This window comes from Planococcus citri, chromosome 1, assembly GCF_950023065.1.
Source record: "Planococcus citri chromosome 1, ihPlaCitr1.1, whole genome shotgun sequence".
NCBI classification, from domain to species: domain Eukaryota; kingdom Metazoa; phylum Arthropoda; class Insecta; order Hemiptera; family Pseudococcidae; genus Planococcus; species Planococcus citri.
In genome coordinates, this window is record NC_088677.1 from 3,454,411 (window position 1) to 3,479,179 (window position 24,769).

The 24,769-nt window shown below is 34.5% G+C and overlaps 3 protein-coding genes and 1 long non-coding RNA gene across 15 annotated transcripts in view; all 4 read right to left on the minus strand.

Moving 5' to 3' along the window:
- Positions 1–4,773, minus strand: part of LOC135844958 (uncharacterized) — a 150,766-nt gene extending 145,993 nt beyond the window's left edge. For 5 of the 12 annotated variants that reach the window (XM_065363444.1, XM_065363420.1, XM_065363381.1 and 2 more), the window contains exons 1-2: positions 4,394–4,773; positions 4,184–4,296 (exon numbers count right to left, since the gene is read on the minus strand). The gene's annotated coding sequence lies outside the window, so the exon portion shown is untranslated. The remainder of the gene's footprint in view (positions 1–4,183; positions 4,297–4,393) is intronic. The other 7 variants (XM_065363460.1, XM_065363435.1, XM_065363395.1 and 4 more) reach the window with 6 other exon arrangements.
- Positions 4,774–7,860: 3,087 nt separating this feature from the next.
- On the minus strand, positions 7,861–9,323 carry LOC135845057 (uncharacterized). The gene is made up of 2 exons (XM_065363524.1): positions 9,032–9,323; positions 7,861–8,935 (listed from the first exon to the last, which is right to left on the minus strand). The coding sequence occupies exons 1-2, from the start codon at positions 9,077–9,079 to the stop codon at positions 8,033–8,035; spliced, it is 951 nt and encodes a 316-aa protein (XP_065219596.1). The 5' UTR covers positions 9,080–9,323; the 3' UTR covers positions 7,861–8,032.
- Positions 9,324–14,829: 5,506 nt separating this feature from the next.
- On the minus strand, positions 14,830–16,388 carry LOC135845086 (uncharacterized). The gene is made up of 2 exons (XR_010558701.1): positions 16,005–16,388; positions 14,830–15,915 (listed from the first exon to the last, which is right to left on the minus strand). It is a non-coding gene; the product is annotated as an uncharacterized LOC135845086 (long non-coding RNA).
- Positions 16,389–22,290: 5,902 nt separating this feature from the next.
- Positions 22,291–23,727, minus strand: LOC135845075 (uncharacterized). The gene is made up of 2 exons (XM_065363543.1): positions 23,406–23,727; positions 22,291–23,310 (listed from the first exon to the last, which is right to left on the minus strand). The coding sequence occupies exons 1-2, from the start codon at positions 23,451–23,453 to the stop codon at positions 22,429–22,431; spliced, it is 930 nt and encodes a 309-aa protein (XP_065219615.1). The 5' UTR covers positions 23,454–23,727; the 3' UTR covers positions 22,291–22,428.
- Between the last annotated feature and the right edge of the window lie 1,042 nt (positions 23,728–24,769).

Here is a 24,769-nt window from a genome sequence, read left to right on the forward strand (position 1 = left end):
AGGGAAGAATTCAGAACTTTTTTCCTATATCGTAATTGATCATCGAGAAGAGGCAAACTGGAGAGTAAAATATCATTCATCGAATCAGTATCGATGAAATGAGAAGCCAATCCGTCTGCATTATTCAGCACGAAGCTTCTCCTAGATTCGGGAGTTTTAGCGAGTAAAAATAAATTCAAGAAGTGATAAGTGATGGAAGGAAAATCAGGACTAGACGAATGTAAAAATGATCCAATTTCATATTCTGGTATTTCTGCTGCGGTATTTTTAAGACCATCTGGAGCAGTATTCCATACTTCTATCAACACTCGCATTCCTTCTACGTCATGTAAACAGCATCGGAATACTGTCGATACCAAGTTAACGAATGACTCAGCTGTTATTACGTCTTTACAACGATTCCACGCCCATAATGCTGAGCTGGGTGAATTCAAACGTAACAGAAAATTAATAATAATTTTATCGGGTACTTGGGCTAACAAACTACGTTGCTGGAACCGCGACATTTTGCACAATAATCTATTCTGCGTACTGTATGCACGAGGCGATTCGAATCTTAACGCTGCAACTGATACTTGGTCATTGGTACCCAAACGATTGTAGAAATACTCGAAGGCATTCCAACGTTCGTTATTACAACTGGCAGCCATTAAAAAATCAACCGAACTGTGACCTTTCAAGGGTATCTTGTGTACTTCATTTCGTAAATATCGAATCCAATAATACAGCAGGTAATCTGTATCGAAAGCCACCGTTTCGATGAAATCTTCGGCCAGACAAGCTAATGAAAATTTTTCGATTTCGTCTTTCAAGCAATACTCGCACATGATGGCGAATCGATGCACTTCGGTTAATCCAGGATCGGTTAGCATTTTAGGAACACTCGAAGGGTAATTTATTTTACCATTTTGTAGCCAAATGCAGTTAGTGGGGTTTAAATTTGAAATATGGTAGGAGCTTAAGTGAGCGGAGATGAGGTTGTATTTGAAGTAATGCATCCATTGGTTCGTTTCTTCGCAGATATTTTTCAGTTTTTTCTTCAAAGATTGTTCGATAGATGCGGGTAGTTTGAGGAATTTTATCGAATGGTCGCATTCGCGTAAGCAATCATCGGTATCGAAGTGTTTTCCAGATGAATTCGAGGGGGTTTCTTTGTCGAGCTTGTTTTTCATACGAGTGAGATAAACGTGCCATATTGGCAGAAGTATTTGAAAGGATGTGATCTCTTCCAAGGAGGATAACGTAAGCTCCGGATTAAAGTTGAACCGACACTCGTCGTCGTGATTTTCTAACGTGTTCGTGTTCATTGGTAAGATACCTGAAATAGAAAAGGTCTGATTCGGATCAATTTTTACTTGATTCGAAATCAATCTCGAATGTGTAAATAGATTAAAAAATTACGTGTATTTCCAACTACAAAATTTCAGGCGAATTTTTAAAGTCAAATTTGAGTCAAAAATTATATAAGATCAAAATCCTACATCATATTGACTCAGAAATCTGGAATTGGGTATAGACTGTTTTTTCCAACACCCACCCCCCATCACCCAGAATCGCTTAGAGACGGTTTCGAACCTTTTTGAGCCGTTCTCGAGCCTCCAGTAGATTTTTGAAGGTAGAAATTTACACAAAATTTTACCCAATAAATTTGGAAAGCTAAAATCCATTTCATACTTCAAAATTTTAACACGTCGAATCTACTAGAGGCTCCAGTAATTTTCAAAAAAGTCGCTGGAGGCTCTAAAATGACTTGAACTCACCTGAAATCGTATTCAGAGGGGGTTAAAATTGGAGTGCGGATTAAATTTCAGATTTCGATCTCCATTTAATGAAATTTTGTAAAAATTTAAAGTTTCAAAAATCTGCTGGAGGCTTCAGGAATTTTCAAAATGCCGCTGGAGGCTCCAAAACGACTTAAAATTCACCTGCAATACTTCGTGGCGTATTGAAATTAGTTTTTAGAATAAATTTCAGCTTTACAACTCCAATTTGATGAAATTTTGTGGGAATTTCGAGTTTCAAAAATCTGCTGGAGGCTCCAGAACTGCTCAAAACGGGTTGAAACCGTTTCAAATCGATTTGGCATGTCGAAAATAGGGTATAGCCCAAATTTCAGCTTTCTTGGTCAATTTGGTAAAATTTTGATTTTTTCCCACATTTTTGGCCAAAATGGGATTTTCAAAAATTCACCAAAAATCGAAAAACGCACTTTAGCACTTGAAATTTTGACAGGTGATAACCTTTGTAAGGTTTGAAAAATTTCGTACAAGTTCTATGTTGAAACGCAAAATCTGCGATTTCGGCTGACCTGTCAATCATAATGGTCGCCATTTTGTAAGTAAGGTCAACTTTTTTTTGGCAAGTTTGCTTTAAAAATGTTCCTTAGGATGTCCACTTTAAGAAAAAAGTTGTCCCTGTGGATCGGCGGGAGGGGGGGGGGGTGCAATTACTCCTATTGTCATATGCCGGACTATAAGGCATGTTGCGAATTTCAGCATTCCAACTTCATTGGGTAAAATTCTGATATTAATCTCAACTTTCAAAAATCTGCTGGAGGCTCCAGAACTGCTCAAAACGGTTCGTACCAGTTTTCAAACGATTCGACAGGGCCCAAAATGGGTCCATACAAAAATTTCAGCTTTCTAGCTTAATTTAGTGCAATTTTGATTCAATCCTAACTTCGAGCAAATATGATTTTCAAAAATTCATCAAACACAGATCGAAAAATGCACTTGGGCATTTGAAATCTCAGATAATGAAGTATTTTCGAATGCTCATTCGATTTAGATCTAGCCAGTCCGAAAATAATTCTCTGCTGATTGGAATTCCTCCTTTGTCGATTAAAATCCACTTCACGAATTATTGTAAAATCTTCGCGATTGAAATAATAATTTGATTCGAAAACCAATTTCTCATAATAATTCAGTTGAAAAATTGTGAAGAACTCTCAGAAATCGAATAATTGTGATACTTACTTATCAACTTGAAATATTACTCAAGGGGAAAAATTATGACAAATAATCACGATTTGTCAAATTTCAAAATTTATAGGCAACGTAAAACTCACGGATCACAAAATCAATGCAAAATGGCTCACGTGATCAAAAATTGATGAACAAAAATAAATATATAGTATTAAAAAAAAAAAAAAAAAAAAAAACTTGAAATTAATTTCCAAGAAATCGAAAAACTTCAAGATAGGACATAATCACTAATTAGGTAAAATTTCAATTTTTTTCCCTCTCAAATTCCATTTTTAAAAATTGGAAAATGCACTCAATTTGACACCTGGAATGTTTGAATGCTTTTTCAATACCTAAGGCTTTGTACGGTTCAACAATTTTTCTAGAAGCTGGGATCCTCCCTCCCCTCATCACTTGAAACCCATTCCTAATATCACAATCAGTCGTAAAATTTCAAAAAAAAATCATTGTAAAAATTATTCACAAAAGTCACCTCAATTCCCAGAAATTAAATGAGATACTTACTTATCAAATTGAAAATAATGAAAAAATTATAATCACAATTTTTCAAATTAAAAAAAAATAACATAAAATTCACCAAATCACATGCCACATGACAATTAAAAATCACCAGAAAAATCGAAATATCAGTAGGCAATGGCCATACGTTCGTTTACGCGGGGGAAGGGGAAGGAACTCATTGAAATTCATTGTAGATAACCATTCGATAACGAATTAAGATTGCATCATTGGGCAAAGTAAATTTTTCATCTAAAAAAAATGTATTCGCCGGTGTTTATACTAGAAACCGATATAACGAGCAATAATATACGAATATTCTTATTTCTAATTTCGATCGGCTTGGAAACATGAAATAGGCCTATTAGTACGCCATATTGTGCACTATGCACTCATAGAGCATCTATGAATGGATGCCTTTCAATATTGTTCGGTTCCAAATCAAAATTTTCCAATATTAGATCAATAAGTATTCAATTATAAAGCTCCGGACCAACGTTATATGAAGGAAACATAACAGAAATTTTACAATTAGAACTTCGAAGTTCCAGGATCATTTCGTTATCATTCAATGACCACGAAAAGTGTCGTCACGTTGCGTCATTATATGTATAGTAATACTCGAGCACAATATAACACATATAAATGTACGAACAATAATATAAAACTAAAGGGAAAAAAAACACGGCTATACCGCTTACCTGGTCAAAATTACTCGAACGATGCGATGCACGATCTCACATTATCAGATTAATTAACGAATCGGCGAAAGTTTGGATTTAGCTCGATTAAAACACAATAAGATGATCATTACCTAAAACAAACATACAAAGGTGTCGATAGAATATCTAAAATTACGAGTACAGAATAGTATCTATTGATAATAAGGAATAATAAAGTTAGAACAGTACCGATCAAGATGAAATTAATAACAGCAACAATAATTTTACAATCAAATTCAAATTATTATAACTCTTCACATTACAGAAAGAAATATAACGCCATTCGATTCAATTCAACAAATTCCAGGCGGCTCTCTCGAAAAAAAAAACACAAAACAAAAATAAACAGCTGATAAGACAAACGAGGTGGGGAGTGAAAGGAGAAGCATCACGAAGTTCTGTTTACATCCGTCAGTACTAGGAGCGCTAATGTTGGTACATTTTTTTTTTTTTTTTTTTTTTTTTAATAAAATGACAAAGAGGATGAAATAAATTGACCATTGATTTTTTACTGATGGAAAATGGAATTGGAAATATTATAGGTCATTGGAATTGGAAATGTTTTTCATTTTTCGATAGTTCCAAAAATCAACGAAATTTGATAAAAATAAAAGACTAACCACTGCAATTTTAATTTTATACATATTTTTTTAAAATTCTCAAAAAAGTTTTGATTAGTTATTGATTTTCTGCTGAAATCGTAACGTAACCATTTCGATAAATCATCCCTCATGATGAAACTTTTTCTAAACTTTCCAAGACTATGACCCAAGCAACCCAAGACCCAATTTAGGACTTGAAAAATGTTTTGATAGAAATTCGATTTTCTACCAAAACTGTTAACCCATTGGACATTTTGATGGGCTGCGGTTCAATTTGCAATGTGCATGGTTTTTTTTCTTTGGTTTTATACTGAAATGCCAAAAATCATGATCCAATCAGAATCGCAAAATAAATACTTTCCTTTGGGAATGAGACATTTTATTTTTCCCAAAACGGGTTGGGTAGAGACAGAAGCAACAAAGGGAAAAAACCACGATTTTTTCAAAAAATGCATCCATTTTGAGGCTCTATTTCTCCTATCCAGATGCACATCGGGAGCTAAAATCACCTCTGGATAACTTTCAACTCAAAATAAAGGTATCCGCTGAATTTGGTCAAAATCCTCCGACCTTTACCCAAGATTTATACAGATACTAATTCATTTTGATAGATTTTATAGCATTTTTCGAGAAGCAAGAGTTTCCAAAAATTGTTAGAGGCTTCAAATTGGGCAAAAACTATCTTTAATTGACTCAGCACGTTGAAATTAAATGCTATAAATTAAATTTTAGTTTTCCAACGTCATTGGTTAAAATATGGTGATGAACTCAATTTTTCTATAAAATCTGTTGGAGGCTCTAGAGCTGCTCAAAACAGTTCGAAATCATTTCCAATCGACATAGGAGAGGGAGTAGAAAATGAAGTAGGTACATACGAACAAAATTTCCACTTTCTCAGTCGAATTGGTAAAATTTAGATTCCTTTTAAATTTGTCAGCCGAATTTCATTTTTAAAAATTAACCAAGAATCGAAAAATGCATTTTAGCACACGATACCATATTTTGGCTGGTGATATTGTCATATTTTTTCTCTTCAGAAGAATGTACCACAAATTGATGAAAAATGAGCAATTGTGAGCAAAATGTAATGAAAAATTGCTTTCAAGTTTGTTAGAAATACAAAAAACAAAAGAAGTCGAAAATTACGAAAAATGAGCCACAGAGTAGCAAATCAAAAAGGCTGAAACATTAACCCAGTACCCATTTGGATGGTATTGCAATTTAAATGAACCTTTTTCTTCATTTTTTTTTTTTTTCGACTGAAATGCTGAAAATCATGATCCAAATTATGGTCTCACAAGGGAACCTCTTGAGGTGTCCGCCTCCGATTTGAACGAGACCGCGATTTTTGGAAAGAGCATTATCAAAAAACCCCAAATCCAAATTTTCAGCTGCTTAACTTCATATCTTAATATTTGGCGAACCTTTGAAAATTCAAAATCCACTATTTTGGTGATTTATGTTTTTTTTAAAAAAAAGTACGTACTTGATCAGTAAAAATGTTCAAAATAAGTCCAAAAACTGATATTAACCCCCAAATCCAAATTTCGCCATTTCCAGATATTCTGGAGGCTCCAGAGCGATTTTTCAATTTCTCCAGAATTTTCAATTTGCTCCAGACGGCGTGAATATGAAGTTAGGCAGCTAAAAATCGAGTTGTATATTACACTCGACCTGTTTAACGAGTTTATCCACATTTGAGCCGATTTTGAGAGTGACACCTCAAGAGTGGTTTTTTGACCAGCGTTTTTTCAAAATAAAAATATCCAAAAATTCCTCGATTGTGAGAAAATTTTTGAAAGTTGCGCGAATCACTGTATTTTGTCATTAATTAACCACACGAGAGCGAATTTCGCCATTTCCAGCCTTTCTTGGGCCTCACTTTTATTTTTGGATATTTTTATTAAGAAAAAAACCTGGTCAAAAACCCACTTTTGAGGTGTCCCCTCCAGAATCGGCTCAAATGTGAATAAATTCGTTAAACAGTTCGAGTATAACACACAACTCGATTTTTAGCTGCCCAACTTCATATTCACGCATTCTGGAGCAAATTGAAAATTCTGAAGAAATTGAAAAATTGCACTGGAGGCTCCAGAATGGCTGGAAATGGCGGAACTCGGCCTCACGGGGTTTGTTGTGTTCAAAATATAGCGATTCGCGCAAATTTCGAAAATTTTCTCGCAAACGGGAAATTTTTGATTTTTGGATATTTTTATTTTTAAAAAAAGTTGGTCAAAAAAGCACTCTTGAGGTGTCCGCTCCAGAATCGGCTCAAATGTGGATAAATTCGTTAAACAGATCGAATATAACCCACAACTCAATTTTTAGCTGCCCAACTTCATATTCACGCCTTCTGGAGAAAATTCAAAATTCTGGAGAAATTGAAAAATAGCGCTGGAGGTTCCAGAATGGCTGGAAATGTCGAAATTTGGATTTGGGGGGGGGGGGTTATTATCAGTTTTTGGACATATTTTGAACATTTTTACTGATCAAGTACTTACTTTTTTTTTAAAAAGCATAAATCACCAAAATAGTAAATTTTGGATTTTCAAAAATTCGCCAAAAATCAAAAAATGAACTTGGGCAGCTGAAAATTTGGATTTGGGGGTTTTAGAATAATATGCTCTTTCCAAAAAAACGCGGTCTCGTTCAAATCGGAGGCGGACACCTAAGAGGTTCCCTCAGAATGTTTCAAAAATGCTCAAAATCAGTTTTAATCGAGGAATTCGAGGAATTAGTCTTTCTTCCTTCTTTCCACTCGAATTTCAAAGAGGGTGTGAGTTTGAAATTTTAATTTTGCTCATCTGTGCCAGCGATATTTCGCCAACTTCGGTTTTTTGAAATCATTTTCCCTAAATGATTCAATTTTAAAGACGAACTAATCAGCAAGTATTTCAATTTCACTCACGATCATTATTTTTTATGCGATTTCATCAGGCTTATACGATGTTTAACTTTCAATCAGTCAGTTTTTATTTTTCATTAATACAATAACGATCAATTTTTTGATGATACCCTGTAAAAGAAAACTTCACATTAAATCAACTTCTATTGTACTGCTAAACATCACGATTTATTCTCACTAGATACGAGTAACAAAAATTAATTTCATACTTCATCTTTACATAGGAACAAAAAAGGAGAAAATCCGTTCACTATAAATAATTTGGTAAAAAAAACTGAGCACGAACACAAAGATAAAAATAATATAAACTATACAGGATCATCATTTTTCAGCTTCAACTTGTTTTCTCAACTCTTCAACTTCGTTCATTTCCAAACTAGTCACTTTCGATATAACAGAAGGATCCACGCCATTTCGTAACATGTTCTCGGCAATGTTTTGATTTTCTTCGCGACGAATAGTTTCAATGAGATCATCAGTGGCAACCTTGGCAGACTCAGCCAATTCAGCCAAAGACCAGTTATCAGCGTGCAATACTTCGTACGCTTTTTTAAAATCCGCATCACTATTTACGAGTTGTTGAATCGCTGACTTTTGATCTTCATCTGCAGCGTACTTGAGAAAGAAACTCCATTTATCAGCGTCAGTCTTAATTTCATCGAAGTTGGTAATTGAAAATTTGGACAGTTCAACAACCACGTACGATATCAGTTTTGACAAAAATGTTGGTTCTGTCGGGTGATCTTCATCTCTGAACTCGATTTTTGATATATAATGCTTCGTTTTGCTGAATACTGAGAAATTGCAGATTGCCAACATGGCGACTGGTTTTAATAACCCAAAGCCTTCAGGGGAAGAATATAATTCTTCTTCACTGATTTGATTTGAATAAATGTGAGCACGATGATACTGCAAATGGGTCGAAAAATATGGGTGGTGCTCGTGCTGCATGCTCACATTCACGATGAACTGGTCACCATTCGTAGACTTGCATAATACATTGGTCACGACGTCCTGTTTAACTTCTTTGGCAGCATTTATGGTCAAATCAGGAATTGAATCTAGTAGTTCGACACTTTCTATTTTGTCACCGTTCATGAGAGATATCCCGGATAACATGCTGTTGAGAAAATTTATAAGAACATGCTTGTTTTCTGTAGAAGCTGGATCGAACAACTTCTTGAACGTGAAATCGTACAAAGGTTCGAGAACTAGAGATCGTTTCTGTGAATGAAACAAATTAAAGGTGAGAAAATGTTTGATACCTACGACTTATTATGAATAATAACCAATAATCCATATTCCATATTTTATACATACTTCGCGTTGGGCTCGCAGGCACTTCGGTAACGAGAAAGGTCTGAGCATGACTTCGGATCACTTTATAACCACTCAACTTGATAAATTCAAACGCTACGAATACGATACAATTCAAATATTCTAAATTCCTTGCAAAGTAATTCACATTTCACGTTTCAGAGAGATCGATGCCGGTAACCAAAATTTTCAATTTTCATTCAGGTGAGAGAAAGATAACCAGTTGCAACTGATAAGAAATGTAGGTTGCAGGTGGTAGTGCACTCGCCTCTTCGGTAGGTAACATTCGTGGCGCTAGTGACGCTGAACTGCTGAGGTACTAGATATGGAATATATGGAAATATGCAATATTTTATTTTCTAGTTCATTTCATTTTATTTCTTAATTGTTGAACAAATTTTTCAAAGTAGTCGGTTCGTTTGCAAATATTCTGCTTTGTTAATTGTTGGAAAATTATACTAAGACGGGGGATTTGTAAACCAAAACGAGGGAAAATATTGATAGGGTTTTGCAATTACGGGATTACGGCTCTGGTCTGGACTGTCTGTGTGCATAAAAAATGAAAAATTTCGATTTTTTTCAAAAAATATTGATCTAGGGCTAGGTTAATTGGTTATAGTTCGGCATATGACAGTGGGGGAAATTGCACCCCCCCCCCCCGATCCTCCGGGACAACTTTTTTCTTAAAGGGGACATCCTAAGGAACATTTTAAAGCAAACTTGCCCAAAAAAAAGTTTGCCTTACTTACAAAATGGCGGCCATTTTGATTGACAGGTCAGCCGAAATCGCAGATTTTGCGTTTCAACATAGGACGTGCAAGAAATTTTTCAAACTTTACAGAGGTAGATCGAAAGATCATGCAAAAATTTATCACCTGTCAAAATAAATTTTTCAAACTTTACAGAGGTAGATCGAAAGATCATGCAAAAATTTATCACCTGTCAAAATTTCAAGTGCTAAAGTGCGTTTTTCGATTTTTTGTGAATTTTTGAAAATCGAATTTAGGCCAAAAATGAGGGAAAAAATCAAAATTTCACCAAATTAACCAAGAAAGCTGAAATTTAGAATGTACCCTATTTTCGACATGCAAAATCGATTGGAAACGGTTTCAACCCGTTTTGAGCAGTTCTGGAGCCTCCAGCAGATTTTTGAAACTCGAAATTCCCCCAAATTCCAACAAATTGGAGTTGTGAAGCTGATTCTAAAAACTAATTTCAATACGCTTCGAAGTACTGCAGGTGAATTCCAAGTCGTTTTGGAGCCTCCAGCGACCTTTTGAAATTTCCTGAAGCCTCTAGCAGATTTTTGAAACTTTAAATTTTCACAAAATTTCATCAAATGGAGATGGAAAGATGAAATTTACTCTACACTCCAATTTTCACATCCTCTGAAGACAACTTCAGGCGGGTTCAAGTCATTTCAGAGCGTCCAGCGACTTTTTTGAAAATTACTGGAGCCTCCAGTAGATTTTTGAAACTTGAAATTCCCGCAACATTAATTTATCAAATGGAGTTGGCAAGCTGATATTCACTTCGGAGACTACATGGTGGTTTCAAATGGGTTTGAAGCTTCGAGCTACTTTTAGGAAATTTCAATTTTCCAAAAAACGCCATAAAACATTTCAAAATGTCGCTGGAGGCTCCAAAACGACTTCTTAGCGTATTGAAATTAGTTTGCAGAATGAATTTTGACTCTCCATCTTAGTTTGATGAAATTTTGGGGAAATTTCAAGTTTCAAAAATCTACTGGAGGCTCCAGTAATTTTCAAAAAATCATTGGAGGCTCTAAAATGACTTGAAATTTACCAGAAGTGGTTTTCAGAGGGTGTTAGAATTGGAGTGTAGAGTAAATTTCAGCTTTCCATCTCCATTTGATGAAATTTTGTGAAAATTTAAAGTTTCGAAAATCTGCTGGAGGCTTCAGGAATTTTAAAAAAGTCGCTGGAGGATCCAAAACGACTTGAAATTCACCAGCAGTACTTCGTAGCGTATTGAAATTAGTTTTTAGAATAAATTTTAGCTTTACAACTCCAATTTGATGGAATTTTGTAGGAATTTCGAGATTCAAAAATCTGCTGGAGGCTCCAGAACTGCTCAAAACGGATTGAAACCGTTTCCAATCGATTTCGCATGTCAAAAATAGGGTATATCCCAAATTTCAGCTTTATTGGTCAATTTGGTAAAATTTTGATTTTTTCCCTCATTTTTTTCTTAAATTCGATTTTCAAAAATTCACCAAAAATCGAAAAACCCACTTTAGCACTTGAAATTTTGACAGGTGATAAATTTTTGCATGATCTTTCGATCTATCTTTGTAAAGTTTGAAAAAGTTCGTGCAAGTCCTATGTTAAAACGCAAAATCTGGGATTTTGGCTGACCTGTCAATCAAAATGGCCGCCATTTTGTAAGTAAGGCCAACTTTTATTTTGGCAAGTTTGCTTTAAAATGTTCCTTAGGATGTCCCCTTTAAGAAAAAAGTTGTCCCGGAGGATCGGCGAGGGGTGCAATTACTTCTATTGTCATATGCCGGACTATTATGGCCAAAAAATAAATGTTAGGTAGGTATAGTTTTTCCTCAACTCTTCCATTCAGGAAATGCAAAAATCATGAAAATAAAAATCCTAAATATTACAAATCACCCGGGGGAAATTTGCCAAAATTGCAAAAAAAAAATGTTGAAAACCAGTAAAATTGTGACAAAAAAAACTATAAAAAAGAATAAAAAACATTGAATTGGTAAAATTTGCAAAAGCGCTACAAAAAGTGTTGAAATAATGTGTTAAAACTTAAAACGAGGAAAAACACACCAAAAAGCAGGTTAAATCAAAATCACTCAGCATCAACAAAAAGTGACGATGATTTTGTAAAATTTAACAGGATTGAGCGAGAATTACGTGAATTGGTTAAAATTTCTTTCAAAGTGAAAATCATCAAAAAGTGAATGAAATTTCAATAAAAGTTGAAAAAATGTTGCCAAAATTGTATAAAATATCTTGAAATTACTTGAAAAAATGCATACAGTGCCCAAATTGATTAAAGCTCATCAAATTTCATAAACTTTGACAAAAATTGTAAATTATCTAACCGTAATGCAAATAATATAAATCGGTTACGGTTATGCTGGTTTTGGTAATTTAAGGTTATGACAGTTAATTGGTTAAAAAATTCTAAATCACTCTTTTGGTTACAGTCATGGTTACATTTTGTTAGTTTTTGTCTCATTTTAGAGTGTTTAAAATCCATTTTGGTTAAAAATTGTATGGTATGGTCAACATCCCTGATACACACTGACAAAATCACTTATGAACCTGACAAAGTTGTGGTTGAATCAAACGAACATGCAAAAATACATCACCAGCTAAAATTTTAGAGCTTCGCTGTATTTTTTGATTTTTGGTAGATAAATTTTAAAAAATCAAATTTTTGGTCAGAAATTGAGGAAAATCAAAATTTTATAAAAATGGGTCTAGAAAATTGAAAAGGATGCAGGAACCCTATTTCCTCCCTTATCGATTGGAAACAGGCTGGAGCGTACAGTAGATGTAGGTAAGAAAATTATAATTTTCACAAAATTACACCCTATAAAATTGGAAACCACAAATTTTCATCATGCTACAGAATTACAAAAAAAGAAGTTGGCAGATTTTGACCAAATTCAGGAGAGACCATCATATTTTTGTGTTGAAAGTTACCTGAAATTTGTTTAGCTCCGGAGGACAGAAAATGGCCCTAAAAAAAAGCATTTTTGAAAAAATTTACGTTTTTTTTTTAATTTCAAAGATTCGAGAAATGGGGTGCCCAAAAGTCAGTTTACGCCTTCAAAAATCACATGTAATTCAAGAACTAAGCTTCCTAAAGAAAAACTAATGACATTAATCTGATAGGAAATTTTATACTCTACAATTTCCTTCAGTGTCATTTTTCTCTAGGATGCACCGTTCGCCTGGAAAATCAGCTTTTATGTCAAAAAACGTGAATTAAAAAAAAAATGAAAAAATTTAAAATCAATTCAGCAGTCAAGTTTAGCTATTTTTATAACATGATTCCCATAATTTGATGAAATATAAATGATCTTTTCAAAAAGAAACACGTCAAATTTTTTTTACAAAAACGCCAGACCCTGGGGGGGCCCGGGGCGGGGGGGGGGGGTGCTACCGAAATCAAATTTTGTAAAAATGAAAAAAAATCGAGTGATATGTCAAAATGTAGGTGTTTTGGGCCGAGAAACACGATTCTGAAGTCCTTTCTTCCCTCAAACCACTTGGGGAGGTGCTACCGTAATCAAATTTTGTAAAAACGAAAAAAACCCAGTGATATGTCAAAATATAGGTTTTTTTGATCGAGAAAAACTAATCTGAGGTCTTTTTTCCCCCTCAGACCCCTCGGGGGCCATTGAGGAGGTGCTATCAAAATCAAATTTTGTAAAAATGAAAAAAAAAAATCGAGTGATATGTCAAAATGTAGGTTTTTTGGCCAGAAAAACACGCATATGATGAAGTACTTTTTTTCCTCAGAACTCTTGAGGGCCCTTGGAGGTGCTACCGAAATAAAATTTTGCAAAAATAAAAAAAAATCGAGTGATACGTCAAAATGTAGGTTTTTTGGGTCGAGAAACACGAATCTGAAGTCATTTTTTTCACTCAACCCATCAGAGGCTTCAAGTTAGGCTAAAACCATCTCTAATTGACTCAGCATGTTGAAATTATGATGTCAATTAGATTTCAATTTTCCAACTTCATTGGGTGAAAAATGGGCGAAAAATTTCAATTTTCAAAAATCAGTTGGAGGCTCTAGAACTGCTCAAAACAGTTCGAAATCGTTTCCAATCGATGGGAGGGGGAGTCGAAAACGAAGTACGTGCTAAATTTCCACTTTCTCAGTCGATTTGGTAAAATTTTGATCAACATTTTTCACTCGAATTTAATTTCTACAAATTCACCAAGAACCGAAAAATACATTTTAGGACCGTGTCATCCTCTTCCTCTTCAGAAGAGAGGTATAGCTAGGAAGTGTCTCCAAGTCAGAATTTCTTGCTTTGGACCTTTAATATACTAAAAACTGACATCAGAACATCTCTTGGCTAACTCTTTGATGTTTATACTTGAAAAATCATGAAATTTTTGCAAAAAAGTCGAAAATATTAGACTGGCAAAAAATTCTAAAAATTACCAAAAGTTGCAATTTTAGCAGAACTTAACAGAAACTTGGCGATAATGATTTGAAACAATGTTGAAATTGGTAAAAATGTTCAGCTTTAAAATAAAATGTCACAAAAATTGCTAAAATTTCACGTGAATTTTTAAAAACTCATACCTATATTTCGAGATGAAACACGCCTCTAACTGATACAAATAAAATCAGCAAAAGTGAGCAAAATGTAACGAAAATTGCTTTAAAATTTGTTAAAATGCCACACACAAAACAAAATGATCAAAGCATTAAACCAGAAAAAGTCGAAAAAGACGGAAAGTTAGCAGAAGATTAGCAAAATGCAATTAAACAGGCCGAAACAGAAACATTAACCAATTTTTATGAAATTGCAATTCGCACGAAACTTTTTTTTTTTAAACTAAAATGCTGAAAATCATGATCCAATATTATGGTCTCAAAATTCTTCAAAGATGCTCGAAAGCATTTCAATCGAGGAATCCGCTTTTCTTCCTTCTTTCAACTCGAATTTGAAAGGGGGTGTGAGTTTGAAATTTGAATTCGCTCATCTGTGTCAGCGCGATATTTCGCGAACATGGGTTAGTCGAAATCAATTTCTCTTAATATTTCAAAGACGACCTAATCAACAAATATTTCAATTTCACCAGACTTTTATTGTACTGCTAAACATCACGATTTATTCTCAATAGATAACAAAAATTAATTTTATAGGTACTTCATCTTTACGTAGGAACAAAAAAGGAAGCAATCTGTTCATTATGAATAATTTGGTAAAAAAAAAACATTTCAAAAAACTGAGCATGAACACAAAGATAAAAATATGAACTATACAGGATGATCTTTTTCATCCTCGACTTGTTTTCGCAACTCTCCGACTTCGTTCATTTCCAAATTAGTCAATATTTCGTAACAGGTTCTCGGCAATGTATTGTTTCTCTTCGCGACGAATAGTTTCGATGAGATCTTCATCAGTGGTAACCCCGGCAAACTGAGCCAATTCAGCCAAAGACCAATTATCAGCGTGCAATATGTACTTCGTAGGCTTTTTTAAAATCCGCATCACTATTTACGAGTTGTTGAATCGCTGACTTTTGATCTTCATCTGCAGCGTACTTGAGAAAGAAACTCCATTTATCAGCGTCAGTCTTAATTTCATCGAGGTTGGTAATTGAAAATCTGGGCAGTTCAACAAACACATATGATAACAGTTTTGACCAAGGTGTTATTAGTTCCAGGTTCTCTCCTGTTTTGAATTCACATCTTGTTATATAATCCTTCTTCGTTAAACCGGACACTGAGAAATTGCAGATTGCCAACATGGCGACTGGTTTTAATAACTCAAAGCCTCGAGGCGAAGAATATAATTTTTCTTCACTGATTTGCTTTCCATAAATGTGAAATCCATGCCACACCAAATGGGTCAAAAAATGCGGGTGGTGCTGTTGCTGCATACTCAAATTCACGATGAACTGTTCGCCATTCGTAGACTTGCATAATACATCGGTTATAACATCCTGTTTTACTCGTCCATCAGCATCTTTGAGAAAATCAGGAATAGAATCCAGTAGTTCGACATTTTCTATTTTGTCACCGTTCGTCAGGGTTAACCCGGATAACATGCTGTTGAGAAAATTTCGAAGAACAGGCTTGTTTTTCGTTGGATCGAACAACTTCTTGAACGTGAAATCGTACATAGGTTCGAGAACTAGAGGTCGTTTCTGTAAATGAAACAATTCAAGGTGAGAAAATGTTCGGTATCTACGGCGTATGAACAATAATCAGTAATCCATAGCCTATTTATACATACTTCGCGTTGGGCTCGCAGGAACTTCGGTAACGAGAAAGGTCTGAGCATGACTTCGGATCACTCTACAACCACTTGAAACTTGATAAATTCAAACTCTACGAATACGATAATATAATAGTTCTAAATTTCTTGCAAAGTAATTCACATTTCACGTTTCAGAGAGATCGATGCCGGTAACCAAAATTTTCAATTTTCATTCACGTGAGGGAAAGATAACCAGTTGCAACTGATAAGAAATGTAGGTTGTAGGTGGCAACTGGCAGTGCACTCGCCTCTTCGGTAGGTAACTTTTGTGGCGCTAGTGATGCAGAACCACCACCTGAGTCACGAGGTGAATTTCATTTTCAAATTGTTGAACAAATTTTTCAAAGAATTAGTCGATTCGTTTGCAAATATGCTGCTTTGTTATCTAGTCCAATTGTTAGCAAATGATGAAACAACTTGAAAATATTCAGAAGGGGGATATACCAACAGGGAAGTAAACCGAAATAAAAGAAAGTTTCGATAGGGTTTCTTAGTTTATACGGTTCTGTGCATAAAAAATATCGGTTACCTATTTTTTTTCCCCCAAAAAATATCAACTCAATTCTTCCATCAAAAAAATGCAAAAATCGAAAAATTACCAGGTGGAAATTCACCAAACTTGCATTAAAAATGTTGAAAACCAGTAAAATTTGACAAAAAAAAAAGAAGAAGAAACCATTGAATTTGGTAAAATTTGCAAAAGTGTAGAAAACGTGTTGAAACGAGGTAAGAAAGCATGTAAAATCAATATCAATCAAAATCATCAAATCCAACGAGTGATGATAATTTTGTAAAATTTAACAGGATTGAATGGGAATGACGTGAATACTTGATTGTTGAAATTTCTCTCAACACAATATGTAGATATCGAGACATTAAAAAAATTTCTGAAAGTAAAAATCATCAAAAAGTGAATGAAATTTCAATAAAAGTTGACAAAATTTTGCCAAAATTGTGCAATAAAACATCTTGAAATTGCTTGAAAAAGTGCCTAATACAGCGCCAAAATTGATCAAAGTTCATCAAGGTTTCATAAACTTTGACAAAAAATGCATCGGTTACAGCCTTACGGTTAGAAAATTCTAAATCAATAATTTTCATTTTGGTTATGGTTGTGGTTACAGTTACAATTTTTGGCTCATGATTTCAGTGGTTAAAATCCATGTTGGTTAAAAATTACGATTATGGTTAACATTCCTGATACCGATTGACAAAATTTATTTTGAAGTTGAACCCGGTAAAGTTGCAGTTGAATCAAACGAGCATGGAAAATACATCACCAGCTAATGTTTCAGATTTAGCTTTACTGTATTTTTCAATTTTTGGTAAATTTTTAGAAATCAAATTTTTGGTCACAAATTTAAAAAAATTAAAATTTTATAAAAAATTATACTTAGAGCGGGCATATAGCGGGTTTAAAAATGAAAAAATTGGCACATAAATTTTTTCTTCTGGAATATGTTCAGATGAGCCCCCTGAACTACCAAAAAAAACCCGCGCCTTCTACCCCTGGAGCTAACTTTTTTAGGGGGCTAAAACCGGTTCCGATTCACGTTTTTTGCGATTTACTCCGAAAATATTAGGTTTACGATAAGAAATACCATGACAAAAAATGTTCCCCTTCAAATTCTCGACAATTTGATACTACGCTCGATACCCATATCTCAAAAGGGGTGTCTGAAAAAAGGGGTGGAAAGAGAAGGTGTTTCAAAAAAGGTCAGTTCAATAAATTGATCAAAGTTACCACTTTATATCATTCGGTTTCGCTCAAAATTTTTTTACAAAGTCAACTCACTCAACTTTTAAGTACACCACCATTGATTGGTCTTCAATCCTCCCCGGGGGTTGGTGGGGGGTGCTTGATTTTTCAAGTAACACACAACTGAATCATATATTTGAAAAACGAATCTGGACATGCGATATATCGAATAGTATGTTTTCGAGGTTGCTGAATACGAATACCAACTTATTTTTTGAGTGCAGTTCCTCAAAGCCCCTCTGTGCCCCAAAAAGGGGGTTAAAATTTAGAAAAATCATGAAAAGTCGAGTGATATATCGAATGGTATGTTTCCGAGGTCGCTGAGTCCCCCCCCCCAATGTCTCTATGTTCCCCAAAAAAGGGCCAAATTTCGAAAAATCATGAAAAGTCGTGTGATACATCAAATCGTATGTTTTCGGGATTCTATTTTGAAATATTTTATCAATTTATGAGTTTTTCCAACAAAAAAAAAAAACATTATAAATAATTAATTCCATTTAAATTTCCCGTAATTAATAATTCGAGTGGCACATACCTAAGCGAAATTTACAAATAGAAATTAGTTGGATGGTTATACAGTTTTTTTCAACGAAATTCGACAAAACTGTAAAAGTCCTAGTTCCATTTTATTTTCTATTAAAAAATATTCAAAAACTGGTAGGTGAGTGAGCGTTTTAAAAAAATCTTGAGATGTGAAATGTTTTCTTTGCAAAATGAGCGTTCAAACTTTTTGAATAGCGATCCTGGTAATACCTCTACCTCTGCCCTCCTTCCTCCGAAAGTTACTCCAATTAGTGTTTTTGAGATGAATTTTCAGAATTATTTCTAAAATAATGGTGAGAATCTTCAACGAAAAAGGTCGCACCATGTTTTGTCGTTAACTTTTTTGGGACGGAGAACCATTGTGCTTTGGATTCTAAAAATTTGTGTTCAGCAATCTCGAAAACGTACTATTCGATGTACTCGTATTACACGATTTTCAGCGACTTTTCAAAATTTTATCCTCTTTAGAAGGGCGTAAATGGGTTTTGAAGAACTGTAAGCAGAAAATATGTTCATATTCGTATTCAGCGACCTCGAAAACATACCATTCAATATATCACTCGACTTTTTGATGGTTTTTTGAAATTTTAGCCTCCTTATTGAGGCACAGAAGGACATTGGGGGGTGGGACCCACAAAATAAGTTCATATTCGTACTCAGCGACCTCGGAAACATACCATTCGATATATCACTCGACTTTTCATGATTTTTCTAAATTTTAACCCCCTTTTTGGGGCACAGAGGGGCTTTGAGGAACTGCACTCAAAAAATAAGTTGGTATTCGTATTCAGCAACCTCGAAAACATACTATTCGATATATCGCATGTCCAGATTCGTTTTTCAAATATATGATTCAGTTGTGTGTTACTTGAAAAATCAAGCACCCCCCACCAACCCCCGGGGAGGATTGAAGACCAATCAATGGTGGTGTACTTAAAAGTTGAGTGAGTTGACTTTGTAAAAAAATTTTGAGCGAAACCGAATGATATAAAGTGGTAACTTTGATCAATTTATTGAACTGACCTTTTTTGAAACACCTTCTCTTTCCACCCCTTTTTTCAGACACCCCTTTTGAGATATGGGTATCGAGCGTAGTATCAAATTGTCGAGAATTTGAAGGGGAACATTTTTTGTCATGGTATTTCTTATCGTAAACCTAATATTTTCGGAGTAAATCGCAAAAAACGTGAATCGGAACCGGTTTTAGCCCCCTAAAAAAGTTAGCTCCAGGGGTAGAAGGCGCGGGTTTTTTTTGGTAGTTCAGGGGGCTCATCTGAACATATTCCAGAAGAAAAAATTTATGTGCCAATTTTTTCCTTTTCACCCTCGCTTTTTTACGTTATTTTCCTGCTCTATTAAAAATTGGTCTAGAAAATTGAAAAGCATGTACCCTACTCTCCCCTTATCGATAGGAAACAGGTTTGAACCCTTTTTGAGCAGTGCTGGAGCGTCCAGTAGATTTATGAAAATAAAAATGTTCACAAAATTACACCCTATAAAATTGGAAACCACAAATTTTTATCATGCTCAAATTTTAACACGCTGAGTCGATTTGGAATGGTTTCAAGCAGTTCTAGAACCTCCGGTAATATTTTGGAAATTCAAGTTTTCCGACTACATAATGCCATGAGAATCAACTTCAGCACGCGCACAAAAGTGATTGATCTTTGTCAGTGACTTCCTTGTTGGATTACTCAAAATGGTCCCTGCTACATAAAAATTATTTATTTCTCCAGCAACCTCACCATTGAGAAATTGAAAAATGAATGTTTCTCAACCGAGAGAAAAGAACCTGATTTCGGAAAATTATTGGCGAATAATTAATCAAGTCTGTCATCAACGTTTTACTGAACAAGTTTATATTAGGGTGGATTGCCAAAAAAAAAGGTCGGCAGAATTTTATCAAATTCAGCAGGGATGTTCATTTTGAGTTTAAAGTTATTCGAAATTTTTTTCATCTCCGGAAATGCACCAGAGGGTAGAAAATGACCTTCAAAGAGGAGGTATTTTTGAAAAAATTAAGGTTTTTTCAATTTCAAAAATTCGAGAAAAATAGCCAAAAACTGAAAAAAAAAGAGATCTTTATTTTGAGTTTAAAGTTACTCGAAATTTTTTTCATCTCCGGAGATGCACCGGAAGGTAGAAAATGGCTATAAAAGAGAGGAGGCATTTTTGAAAAAAATAAGGTTTTTTCAATTTCAAAAATTCGAGAAAAATTGCCAAAAACTTGAAAATTTCTACATTTTTTGAAATCATCAATAATCAAAAAATTGGCAATCACTGTAAGCCTATTTCTCCAGTTTCAGGAATGACATCTTCTTTCTGACAGCAAAAGCATAGATTGCGATGCAGAATTTCAAAATATTATCCTTTGGGACTGGATCATTTTTACCAAAATGGATTGGGTAGCGACAGAAACGAAAAAACCCGCGATTTTTTCGAAAATGCATCCATTTCGATGCCACATTTCTCCCCTTCAAGTGCACCTCGGAAGCAACTATTTTTTCTGGGTAATTTTCAACTCAAAATTGAGGTATCTCTGTTGAATTCGGACAAAATCTGCCGACTCCTTTTGTGATATACCTCAAAATTTAACACAGATCGTAATTCATTTTGACGGATTCTATGGCATTTTTTAAAAAACAAAAGTTTTAAAAAAAAATTGTTAAATGCTTCAAATTGCGCTATCAATTAGATTTTAGTTTCCCAACTTCACTGGATAAAGTACGGTGAAGATTTCAATTTTTGAAAATCTAATGGGGGCTCCTCCAGAATTGCTCAAAACAGTTCGAAATCGATTCCAATCGATGGGTGGGGGGAGTCGAAAATGAAGTGCGAACAAAATTTCCACATTCTCAGTCAGTTTGGTGAAATTTAGATTTCTTTTAAATTTTTCTGTCGAATTTACATAATTTTCAAAAATTCACCAAGAATCGAAAAATGCGTTTTCGAGTATGATACCTATTAATATCTTATTTTCGCCGGTGATCATTGTCATCCTCTTCCTTTTCAAGAGAGGGGTATAGGAAGTGCATCCGAGCCTAAATTTCCTGTTTCGAATCTTTAGTATTAAAAAGTTGACATCGAAACATGAAGTTCAGTTTTGAAAAATCAAGAAAATTTATACCAAAATGTTGAAAATGTGTCAAATTATGCGAAATTCTCCCACGCTAAAAATTACCAAAAGTTGAAATTTTTCCAAAACTTGACAGAAACTTGTCGAAAATGACTAGAAACGTTGATAAAATTGGTAAAAATATCTAACATTAAAATCATAAAATACGTCAATAAATTGCAAAAATAACGCATAAATTGTTGTAAACTGATAAGATACCTATATTTTTTTATGAAACATCCCACAAATTGATGAAAAATGAGCAAAAGTGAGCAAAATGTAATGAAAATTGCTTTCAAGTTTGTTAGAAATACACAAAACAAAAAAAGTCGAAAAGGACGAAAAATGAGCCCAACATTAGAAATAGGCGATCAAAAAGGCCGAAACAATAACCCATTTTGATGGGATTGCAATTTAAATGAGCTTTTTTATTCATTTTTTTCTACTGAAACTGAAATGCTGAAAATCATGATCCAAATTATGGTCTCAGAATTCTTCAAAAATGCTCAAAAGCATTTTAATCGAGGATATTCGCCTTTTTCCCTTCATTCCACTAGAATTTAGAAAGGGGTGTGAGTTTGAAATTTAAATGTGCTCATCTGTGCCAGCGATACTTCGTCAACTTCGGTTTTTTGAAATCATTTTCCCTAAATGATTCAATTTCAAAGACGAATTAATCAGCAAGTATTTCAATTTCACTTACGATTATCAATTTTTATGCGATTTTACCAGGGTTAGACGATGCATGTTTAACTTTCAATCAATCAATTTTTATTTTTCATTAATACATTATAACGATCAATTTTTTGATGATACCCTGTAAAAGAAAATTTCACATTGAACCAACTTCTATTGTACTGCTAAATATCAGTATTTATTTTCACTAGATAGAATCAGTTCGTTATGAATAATTTGATAAAAAATCATTTTAAAAAACTGAGTACGAACACAAAGATGAAATATAAACTATACCTACAGGATGATCATTTTTCAGCTTCAACTTGTTTTCTCAACTCTTCAACTTCGTTCAATTCCATGCTAGTCACTTTCGATATAACAGAAGGATCCATGTCATTTCGTAACATGTTCTCAGCAATGTTTTGTTTTTCTTCGCGACGAATAGTTTCAATGAGATCATCAGTGGAAACCTTGGCAGACTCAGCCAATTCAGCCAAAGACCAGTTATCAACTTGCAATACTCCGTAGGCTTTTTTAAAATCGTCATCACTATTTACGAGTTGTTGAATCGCTGACTTTTGATCTTCATCCGCAGCGTACTTGAGAAAGAAACTCCATTTATCAGCGTCGGTCTGAATTTCATCGAAGTTGGTAATCGAAAATTTGGGCAGTTCAACAACCACATAGTGCATTGACGTTTCTGAAAAATCTGGTGTGAGCTCGTCCTGTCTTGAAAATATATAATTCTTCGTTTCGCTGAACACTGTGAAATTGCATATTGCCAACATGGCGACTGGTTTTATTAAGTCAAAGCCTCGAGGCGAAGAATATAATTCTTCTTCACTGATTTGATTTGCATAAATGTGAGCACGATGATACTGCAAATGGGTCCAAAAATGTGGGTGGTGCTGTTGCTGCATACTCAAATTCACGATGAACTGTTCGCCATTCGTAGACTTGCATAATACATTGGTTAAAACATCCTGTTTTACTCCTTTAGCAGCATCTGTGAGCAAATCAGGAATCGAATCTAGTAGTTCGACATTTTCTATTTTGTAACCGTTCATGTGGGATATCCCGGATAACATGCTGTTGAGGAAATTTATAAGAACAGGCTTATTTTCTGTTGGATCAAACAGCTTCTTGAACGTGAAATCGTACATCGGTTCGAGAACCAGAGGTCGTTTCTGTAAATGAAACAATTAAAGATGAGAAAATGTTTGATACATACTAGGTACTTATGAATAATAACCATTAACCAATAATCCATATTTATACATACTTCGCGTTTGGCTCGCAGGCACTTCGATAACGAGAAAGGTCTGAGCATGACTTCGGATCACTGTACAACCACTTAAACTTGATAAATTCAAACTTTACGGAATACGATAATATAATAATAATTCTATAAATTTCTTGCAATGTAATTCACAATTCACGTTTTCAATATTCATTCACATGCGGTCGACGTTCGTTCACGTGAGAGAAAGACAACCATGAACCAGTTGCAACTGATAAGAAATAGAAATGTAGAGTGCACTTGCCTCTTCGGTAGCCCGGTAGGTAACGTTTGTGGCGCTAGTGATGCTGAACCGCTGATGAGCCTATGAGCCCTGAGGTACCTACTAGATCCAGTCCATTTTACCAGTGTTGAGAACCGTTTCAAATACTATCAACTGACAATACTGGCAACTCCATCGAAAAATTGTGTTTTAGTCTCCTAGCGGCCTAGGGTGGAACTAAATCATTACCACAACTACCCCAAGCATCTGATTTGGCTCGACCATAGACCCCGACCCGTACCCAAACAAATCAGCCATCCTTATCACAAATTTTGGACTTGGTAAAAATTTACGTTGTTGATCGTTAATACAATCGTAAGCATTCTAAGCGATAAATAAGATGAGTTCCAAGTTATTTTATTAAATTCAATCGCTAAATCATACGAAAATAATGAAAAATCCTATAATGAGTACGAGTAGTAAATGAAACTTGGGAAATGACAGTTTTATGTTATGTGCGATCTGTGGTGTTGAATTCGCTTAAAACTGTAGTCGAATCGTCATTATGCGAAAATTTCATGATTTCCCAGCAATTGTTTAAAAAAATTTGACTATATGGTCATGTAGTATGTGCCAATGCGAAGACTCGCCGTTGAATCTTCGAAATAACACAACGCAATGTACAACTGGAAGAGAAAACTTTGTATTTTGAAGGGAAAAATTCTTTCTAGTGTTTATTTTTATTCATTGTATTGCAATTTCAAAGTTCTTTGTTGTAGTTGTAGATATTACATACAGGGTGGACAGAAATATCGGGTACCCCTAAAAAAGTTTTCTGCTAAATACTTCGGTTGGTCACAGTGAATGATAATAATGGTAGCACATGATTGGTTGTTAGACTGGAGAGATAACATTTCACCAATCATATGCATCTATTTCACGTTGCCAACCTATATTTTCAATGAAAAACTTTCTTAGGGGTACCCGATATTTCTGTCCACCCTGTAAGAGTATCATTTGCTGCTGAGCAAACTGAGTGTTTTTCAAAACTTCCAAAGTGGGAATTACCTTACATGTAGGATTTTTCTTCTTTTTTCTTTCTTTTAGTATGATTTAGCGATTGAATTTGATAAAATTACTCAGA